Source organism: Dermacentor andersoni, chromosome 2 (assembly GCF_023375885.2).
Source record: "Dermacentor andersoni chromosome 2, qqDerAnde1_hic_scaffold, whole genome shotgun sequence".
Lineage (NCBI taxonomy): Eukaryota > Metazoa > Arthropoda > Arachnida > Ixodida > Ixodidae > Dermacentor > Dermacentor andersoni.
Genome location: NC_092815.1, coordinates 98,092,400 through 98,102,395, shown reverse-complemented (window position 1 = coordinate 98,102,395; position 9,996 = coordinate 98,092,400). Strand labels below are relative to the sequence as shown.

At 45.9% G+C, this 9,996-nt stretch overlaps 1 protein-coding gene across 1 annotated transcript; it reads left to right on the top strand.

The window, feature by feature from the left end:
* On the top strand, positions 1-9,612 carry LOC126541449 (uncharacterized). Its single transcript, XM_050188184.2, has 2 exons — positions 1-345; positions 9,187-9,612. The coding sequence occupies exons 1-2, from the start codon at positions 228-230 to the stop codon at positions 9,444-9,446; spliced, it is 378 nt and encodes a 125-aa protein (XP_050044141.1). The 5' UTR covers positions 1-227; the 3' UTR covers positions 9,447-9,612.
* The last annotated feature ends 384 nt before the right edge of the window (positions 9,613-9,996 follow it).

Genomic DNA, 9,996 nt, shown 5'->3' with positions numbered 1-9,996 from the left:
CAGGGCGAGTCAGTCGATAGACGCGCGTTGATTGCCGATTTTGCCACAGAGAGACGCTGTCTTCCACTTGTTGGTGTGCTGTAGGTCGCGCCACCTATGTAGCCTCGTGTGCGCAAGACGCGTGACAGCGCGCGCATCTCGCTCAAGAGAGCGGCCGTGCAGCCCGCCCTTGTCGTGTGTGAACGGTACACGCGGTTGACGCAGGCAATCTGTGCGACTCGGAAGAGATGTTCCGCTGTGCCACGGGTGGAGACGTGTGCATCCCGCGCCGGCTGACCTGCAACGGCATCAACAACTGCGGCGACGACAGCGATGAGCCCAGGCACCTGAGCAGCGAGCACTGCCGTCAGTATATATATGCGATATATATCCTTTCATGTTGTTAACCGGTTAAACAAAAATCGCGCACGGCAGTTGCAGCTCACTTTCGCCTCTTCAACTGGAAAACATGAAGGGATGTGCGATACTTGCGCGACATGTTGCAGTGTGGAATAAGATAACGAAAAAAAAAAAAAAAACTCCAACTGAATAACATTTAATTGATTACTTCACGGTGCATATTGAAATTGCTATTGTGAAGTCGGTTAGTGCTCAAGGCGTGTTCATTTAGCTAGAATCCTGAGACCTTCCAGAATTTTGAGGTATTGATAGCGTCACCAAGCGAACCGCCGCATATATGTGTACATTCCGTTTCGTATCTTTGTCAGACCCGAAAACTGCGCAGGGACATCGCCGCTTTTCAAGCCGCTTCTTCTTACCGACTGGCATGCTACGAACGTGAAAAACTCGTTTTGTGTGCGTGTGCGCGTGTTAAATACCTCGGTGAGATGTGGAACTAACTAGCCTGGTCCCATACCTTAGATGCGGAAGGCAGCATCTCCATGCACAGTGTAGAAAGTAACCGTCACCTCCCTCATATTTCTTGTCGTAAAAGATCCACTCTTCTTTGTTTAAACATAGAAATAAATGCGTAACGTTGTGTGATACAGGTTGGCGTGTTGACGCTATACATCCCGTATTTTCGAGTCAGCTCGTGGTATTCGGACCTGCACTTGATGCTTGCTTTTCGTCGTCCCCGACGACACAGCTGTCTCGCTCAAACTACTGCCAATTTTCACGAACTGAGCTAGCGACAAAAGTTTGCTTAAACCATTTCCGTACAGTTCCGCATGCATCCTACTTTATATCTGGGATGAACATATTACGTAATCGCTTCCGAGTTCGTTTCTAAAAATGATTGAAGGGCAATGTTCATTATAATGTACCGGGGCTCGCACGGGTATATCTATGCAGGGTAGATAAATGTTCTATGCACTTAGCGATCTACTTCACCAAGGCAGCTTCTTGCTGGTTGAACGAAGCCGAGTGGCTTGTTGATTATCTCGGTGCTGGTACCATCGCGCGTCACTTGGCGCTGTGGAATTCGGTGCGGTGAAAACTAGCACCGAAACTATCTCCCCCAGACCGCGCCGTTCTTCCTAGCCATTGTATACGCATAGCGGCGCGTGCTGCGGCACCCGCTCCTCATTAACCTAATGCAAGCAGACTCAGACTTGGACGTCACGCGTCCTGCTTTCACGGTCGTGGCACCCCGCTGTCCACACACGGTCTGCATTTCGTCTCCTTATTCTGTCCCGCCATGGGTGCCAAATGGGAACGTATATGTCTTGGCGCCAGTAAGATGGATGCGTTCAGCGGCATCTGAAGCGTACGCACGGTCACTTAGCGCTATAGGGCATACCAAGTGGCAACAAGCGTAGTAGTTGATTAGTCGCAGTAGGCTAGCTTCACAAAGCAAAACATTCCAGGGGTTTTGCGGGGAAATTAGAACTGTCAGACATCTCAGCAAAGAAAACGTCCCCCGGGGAGTGAAAGTTTTGTATGTAGGTTAATCGAAGGCAGAATTTCGAAGATAATTGGGCTAAATACAAAGGGAAATTCTCATTATATTAATCATGGGGTCTTACGTGCCAAAACCACAATCTGATTACGAGGCACGCCGTGGTGAGGGTGTCGCGAATAATTTGCACCACCTCGGTTTCTTTAACGTGCACCTAAATCTAAGTACACGGGTGTTTTCGAGTTTCGCCCCCATCGCAATCCAGCCATCGCGGCCAGGGTTTGATACTGCGACTTCGTGCTTATTGGCAGCCCAATACCATAGCAACTAAGCAACCACGGAGCGGCTCTCATTACATCAAATCCTCAGCTTTTCGCTCGGTGATGCCCAGCGTATCATATATTTTAAAGCTGATCTTGATACCTAAAAATTCTGATTGAAGCGCGGGCACTTTAAGGAATAACCTGTAATAGCATTCTTGATAAGCTGGAACAGGATTTAAGTTGTTGATAGTTCAGCAAGACATTCACTAATTACTTATTCACTAACTAATTAAATTATAGCTTAAGTAATATTTCATTGTTCCATGTACAAGTATATTCTCAGTGAATAAAGGTGAACACGTTGTATTATTCTTCCTTAATGTGGAACTCTGGAAATTACAGCGTTAAACTAAAATCAAGTGTATTTACAATGCAATGATTCGATCTCTCTCGGCTTTGCCATTGAATATGCTGGTGTTTTTTTTTTTTCTGCTAAAGGACCCAGCAATCTTTTTTTGTAGTAAGATTATCTTGTGTCTTGTGCATACGTGTTTTGATAATTCATGATTTTCAACTTGTGGCTCACAATTAGGCGGTGATGACTTACTGTTGTGTGTTGAGCATCACTGCTTTAAAGTGTTGTGGACACCTCTATCGAAAAACAGTCATAAGCACCACATCCAATAATACCGTGTAAAAACCGCTATCTTCTCCTACGTCATATGGGTCATGTCCCATATGATTATATGAACGTGTGGATACATCCCATGTGAAAAAGTCCGTACGTTTACATATTTTATGAAGCATATGTCTCATATATTATATGGGAGATGCCCGGAATGATATGTGGGAACATACAGTTCCCCATATCCGCATATGTTCACATTAAAAAAAAATTATGGGGTTTTACGTGCCAAAACCACTTTCTGATTATGAGGCACGCCGTAGTGGAGGACTCCGGAAATTTCCACCACCTGGGGTTCTTTAACGTGCACCTAAATCTAAGTACACGGGTGTTTTCGCATTTCGCCTCTATCGAAATGCGGCCGCCGTGGCCGGGATTCGATCCCGCGACCTCGTGCTCAGCAGCCTAACACCATAGCCACTGAGCAACCACGGCGGGTATGTTCATGTAATCATGAGAGACATGCCCAATATGATATATGGGAACATACGGTCTTTTATATGGGATCTCATATGTTCATGCGGTATTAATGAACATGCGACATATGGGTCGTTAGTAGGGGGGTGGCGGGGGGTATTGGAAGTGTTGAATACCAACCGTATATCGCACATTAACTATTCGTATTCGAAAGTGAACTATTTGGTATTTCCGAATGTTAAAAGCTGACCAAGTACTTCAAAACCACCAACTGTTAAAGTTTAGTTACCGTTCGGCGTCTGCTAAACGAAGTCATCATCATCATCAGCCTAGTTACGCCCACTGCAGGGCAAAGGCCTCTCCCATACTTCTCCAACTACCCCGGTCATGTACTAATTGTGGCCATGTTGTCCCTGCAAACGTCTTAATGTCATCTGCCCACCTAACTCTCTGCCGCCCCCTGCTACGCTTCCCTTCTCTTGGAATCCAGTCCGTAGCTCTTAGTGACCATCGGTTATCTTCCCTCCTCATTACATGTCCGGCCCATGCCCATTTCTTTTTCTTGATTTCAACTAAGATGTCGTTTACCCGCGTTTGTTGCCTCACCCAATCTGCTCTTTTCTTATCCCTTAACGTTACACCCATCATTCTTCTTTCCATAGCTCGTTGCGTCGTTCTCAATTTCAGCAGAACCCTTTTCGTAAGCCTCCAGGTTTCTGCCCCATATGTGAGTACTGGTAACACACAGCTGTTGTACACTTTCCTTTTGAGGGATAGTGGCAACCTACTGTTCATGATTTGAGAATGCCTGCCAAACGCACCCCAACCCATTCTTATTCTTCTGGTTATTTCAGTCTCATGATCCGGATCCGTGGTCACTACCTGCCCTAAGTAGATGTATTCCCTTACCACTTCCAGTGTTTCGCTACCTATCGTAAACTGCTGTTCTCTTCCGAGACTGTTAAACAGTACTTTAGTTTTCTGCAGATTAATTTTCAGACCCACCCTTCTGCTTTGCCTGTCCAGGTCAGTGAGCATGCATTGCAATTGGTCTCCTGAGTTACTAAGCAAGGCAATATCATCAGCGAATCGCAAGTTGCTAAGGTATTCTCCATCGACTTTTATCCCCAATTCTTCCCACTCCAGGCCTCTGAATACCTCCTGTAAACATGCTGTGAATAGCATTGGAGATATCGTATCTCCCTGTCTGACGCCTTTCTTTATAGGGATTTTGTTGCTTTCTTTGTGGAGGACTACGGTGGCTGTGGAGCCGCTATTGATATCTTCCAGTATTTTTACATATGGCTCATCTACACCCTGATTCCGTAATGCCTCCATGACTGCTGAGGTTTCGACTGAATCAAACGCTTTCTCGTAATCAATGAAAGCTATATATAAGGGTTGGTTATATTCTGCACATTTCTCTATCACTTGATTGATAGTGTGAATATGGTCTATTGTTGAGTAGCCTTTACGGAATCCTGCCTGGTCCTTTGGCTGACAGAAGTCTAAGGTGTTCCTGATTCTATTTGCGATTACCTTAGTAAATACTTTGTAGGCAACGGACAGTAAGCTGATCGGTCTATAATTTTTCAAGTCTTTGGCGTCCCCTTTCTTATGGATTAGGATTATGTTAGCGTTCTTCCAAGATTCCGGTACGCTCGAGGTTATGAGGCATTGCGTATACAGGGTGGCCAGTTTCTCTAGAACAATCTGACCACCATCCTTCAACAAATCTGCTGTTACCTGATCCTCCCCAGCTGCCTTCCCCTTTTGCATAGCTCCTAAGGCTTTCTTTACTTCTTCTGGCGTTACCTGTGGGATTTCGAATTCCTCTAGGCTATTCTCTCTTCCACTATTGTCGTGGGTGCCACTGGTACTGTATAAATCTCTATAGAACTCCTCAGCCACTTGAACTATCTCGTCCATATTAGTAACGATATTGCCGGCTTTGTCTCTTAACGCACACATCTGATTCTTGCCTATTCCTAGTTTCTTCTTCACTGTTTTTAGGCTTCCTCCGTTCCTGAGAGCCTGTTCAATTCTATCCATATTATAGTTCCTGATGTCCGCTGTCTTACGCTTGTTGATTAACTTAGAAAGTTCTGCCAGTTCTATTCTAGCTGTAGGATTAGAGGCTTTCATACATTGGCGTTTCTTGATCAGATCTTTCGTCTCCTGCGATAGCTTACTGGTTTCCTGTCTAACGGCGTTACCACCGACTTCTATTGCGCACTCCTTAATGATGCCCATGAGATTGTCGTTCATTGCTTCAACACTAAGGTCCTCTTCCTGAGTTAAAGCCGAATACCTGTTCTGTAGTTTGATCCGGAATTCCTCTAGTTTCCCTCTTACCGCTAACTCATTGATTGGCTTCTTGTGTACCAGTTTCTTTCGTTCCCTCCTCAAGTCTAGGCTAATTCGAGTTCTTACCATCCTGTGGTCACTGCAGCGTACCTTGCCGAGCACGTCTACATCTTGAATGATGCCAGGGTTCGCGCAGAGTATGAAGTCGATTTCATTTCTAGTCTCACCATTCGGGCTCCTCCACGTCCACTTTCGGCTAACCCGCTTGCGGAAACCGTACATTATTAGAAGAGAAACAACTACAAAAGTTTTTAGAAGCAATTCAGAAACAAAATTGGCCATGCGAGCTTTGTTTAGTGTTTCGCAACGGAAAGCTACATGGAACCTGTGGTTTTTGCTTGTAGTCTGTCACTCAGTGTTTTTGACAGTCTAGTCATGTCACAGGTATATTTTTTGCGCAGCAACCAGCGATGTTTTATATTTAATGGGCCTATTTACACGTGCCTACGGCACACAAATAATTCGGCAGCTTCCTCGACTTCTTCTTCTTTTTTCACGTCAGACCTATTTTCGGGAACCACATAGTGCTTTTGGAAAGCTATTCATTTAGCAGCTATCCATTCTTTTCTTGGCAACCAGGCTCTAAAAAGGTTGAGAAGTTAGTCGTGCAGATTTTCAAATGACAATAGCGATCTTGTGTAGGCGCGGGCGCGGTACATAGCACAGGCGCGGTACCTAATTGCACCGGCATAAATATTCTTGCTGTAAATATATGCGTCTGAGTTTGACTATTAGATTCGATATTTGGTGCTTACCATTCGATTCGGACTCAAGGAATTTGATATTCACCAGCCTCTAGTTTTTTAGATAGGGGCGTCCACAAGACCTCTAAAACAGTGATGCTCAACACACACTAGAAAGTTATCCTTGCTTAATCGTGAGCTGCAAATTGAAAACCGACAATTATCAAAAATCACATCGAAAAACGATGTGTCCTCAAATAATATATAGAACGTACATGCCCCATATTATAGTACGGGGTGATCATTTTCAAGTTTTACGGAATGTTTTAATATATCCTGTGGCAGATAGCACAATTATTGTCCTTGAGCTGGATTACTCGAAGAGACGGACTTTACTAGCACAAGAAATCGAAAAACGTATTCAACTATTTAACAGAAATGCACTAATAACTTCTTACCTAATTACTTTACGTCACATATTATAATTTATGAATTGTAGCCGGTGAATTTGCCGGGTGTATCCACTTGGAATGAATTTCCAGAATGACACCAGTTTCGAGATATTATTTCCCAAAGTGTGGGCTGAAATACATGGGCGTTTCAGTCACTTTTGTGCTTCAATGCATGAAAGAAGCGTTTTGTTAAAAGAGCAAGTGGAACAACAGTGCCTTGTTACAGCGCGTTTGATGACGCATATTTCCAAGCTGGTGTCATTCTGGAAATGACTTCCAAGTGGATACGCCTTGCAAACTCACCTGCTACAATTTGTTAACTGCCATATGTGCCGTAATATAAATAATTAAGAAGTTCATCAGTAAAGCTTGTTATTTAGTCGAGTGTGTGTTTCGATTTCTCGAGCAAGTAATGTCCTCCTCTCTGAACAATCCAGCTAAAGGACTAGAATTATGTTATCTGCAACGGACTGGCGATGTTAAAAAAAACTTCTTAAAGCTTAAAGAATGATCACCTCTTATATCACATACGGCTTTTTATATTGAATCGTTATATGTGCATTTGGGATTACTGGATCTGGGGGATATGAGTTTTTTAGATGGAGAATACAAAGTGCTTTGTTGAATAGTTTGCTCTGTTTTCGTTTGTCGCTTAACCGAGAAGCTTCGTGCTGTTTTGTACATGCACATGTATGCTTTAAGTTCTCGTTTCAAACCATGTACGAAAGGTATGGGGTCAAAAACCTAGTTGCCTGTGGAGCAATGCCATGTTACCCCTTCCCCCAATCTTGCTTCTTGTTTCCCGGACGTAATAAACTAGGAATGTTAAATAAACGAAAACGAAGTGACATGTCACCCTGCTCAGCAGCTAAGAGGGGCAGGCGCAAGCGAGGGTTCCCAAGGTCGGCTTGGAGACGTCGAGAATGCATCGGTGGCAGCCTGCCACGGGTGCGGTTAATAGCCGGCTACTTGGCACGTGATGAGAGGTCGAAGGCATAGAGCGCGAACGCAATATTATCGCGTCAAGTCAGAGGTAGAGACAGGGATTTGAATGCACCAAAACCGGAATCCGCCGCACAGTACTTGCGCATGAATATAAAACGAAACTCGGAACCATATCGGTCTGTCACATCTCGAGCTCCTTCACTTCTCGAGCATGAAAAGCGTACGTGCCTCACTGCTTCTCCGATACACCCCCCTCCCCTTAGCTTTTACTCCTTATTATTTATTACAACTTTCACAGGAGTCAAGTTGTCGGTTGTCAAAACGAAAGAACCGTCGAATTGCTTTGAGCGTGCATACCGATAACTCCGCTCTCCTGGCGCTGCACAGCTGCCATATTCTAACTTGCACTGAGCACTGAGCACGTTCGCGCAGCCATGCACCTTACGCTGGACGGTTAGCGTGTGTAGCCGGGCCCACCGGTCTCGCTCTTCTTCAAGCCTGTGGCACAGGAGGTTAGCACGAAGAAGAAAACGAAGGGGTCAAATCGCCCTTGTCGGGCTAATAGTCAATCGTATATACTCATGTAAATGATACGGCGGGTCACGCAGTTCGCTCGTCGGCAAGGACTGAGTGTATCGGCCGTGTAACGCAATGCGGGTGTGGTGTGGTAGCTCAATCGGGTGTGGATCCGGCTGTGCCTGCAGCCACATCGTGGCGGCACAGTCTTTGTTGTCTCGTTTCGACACTTTGCTCATGCGACCTCGACCTGCCCAAAGGTCCAGTTCGCTCGCGAATGCCTGAGCTATCTATTCTGGATCCTGAAGCAATTCCCGAGTTAACGTGCAGATTCCTTCATGCTGGCCTGCTTAAGCGAACAGTAAGGTGTAGCAGGTCCTGAAGCAGTGTAGAAGGTGGCACAGTTTTCTCCGTTTACCGATAGCGCGACACGACTACTTACGCAGTTCTCCATTCGTCTCACGCGGTGCAGGCATCGTGAAGAGCGAGTGAATACTTACACTTGCGAGGAGAGGTAGCACATGCAGGCCACGTGCAAGAGTTGTCGGACTCGTTCCACGCGAATGTGGAGTTGGCACTGAACTATCGCGGAATATATATATATATATATCATGAAATGCTTGGTGATATAGAATGCGAGCTTAAGACGTAGGCCTGAAGCGAGTCCTTGCAAACGCGGTCGTGTTGTACTGCGCCTCCCCTACTCTGACAAGACTTGCTAACGCTGGATTCGTGCAAGCTGCGCTAGAACCTAATTAGCATAGTTCATAGGGGCGCCATAGTAAAAAAATCAGGACTTCTTCTAATAATTACGTACTTCTTAACCCCCCCCCCCCCCCCAAAAAAAAAAAAAAAAAGAAGGTGGCGTCATCGCCATAATTAAACTCGAACTAACCCAGCCTTATCATCACCATAATCACATGACGCGACGGTGATGTCGCCGAGCCCGATGACTAGGCGTTTTGTACCACTACTCCAGGCGCCACAAACAAAGCTTTGTTCGTCATCTCACTCGCAGACGTGGGTCCGGAGGACATCTGGGGCCCCATCGTGTTCTGCACCATCCTGGTGGTCTTCTCCGGGATCGTCGTCTACGTCATCGTGCTAGACATATGCATGGCGCGCGTGTCCTTCGGCACGAGCTCGACCAGCAGCACCAGCGGCGACACCAGCACGGACAGCGGCGACAGCGGCAGCGGCGACACCTCGCTCACACCGTTGCCGGAGGGCGACCAAGCCGCTCTCTTGCACAACGCGGAGATCGAGGTGCAGGCGTGAGGTGCAGGCACTCGGGTTCGGGCGAGCGCGCAGAGCCCGGCGGACTACGTATGCAACGTCCGAGAGGCCCAAGGTTGCAGCGCGCGTCAAAATTGCGAGAACGTCCTTACTACATCATATGCCGAGTGGTTCGATGGAAATTAAAGTTGATTAGCTTTCTTTTTTCCTCGCGTGGTTAGGAATTTCGCTGTTTAGGAACTCTTGGCGCAGTGAATGCTACGGATGTTGTACGGTGCGCTACAGTCGCGATGGTTTGGTGTCGAGGTGCTGGCGAACGCATTTAATTAAGCGAACGGTTTGATACACGTTGACTTACTATATACGGAATGCGAACATGGACGTGGCGGTTCCAAGGCGATCGGAAGTACAGGAAACATAAGCCCAGGAAAAATACACCTCTACAGAAGTAAAAGGAATCATAAGTTGCACGTAATATACATTCATGCGAATGAAAGGCGGAAGAAAAAAACAGTATATAAGGCTATTATATAAAGATAATAAAATGCATATGAAGGTAATGATTAGGAAGCCAGTGCATAAGAAAAATATT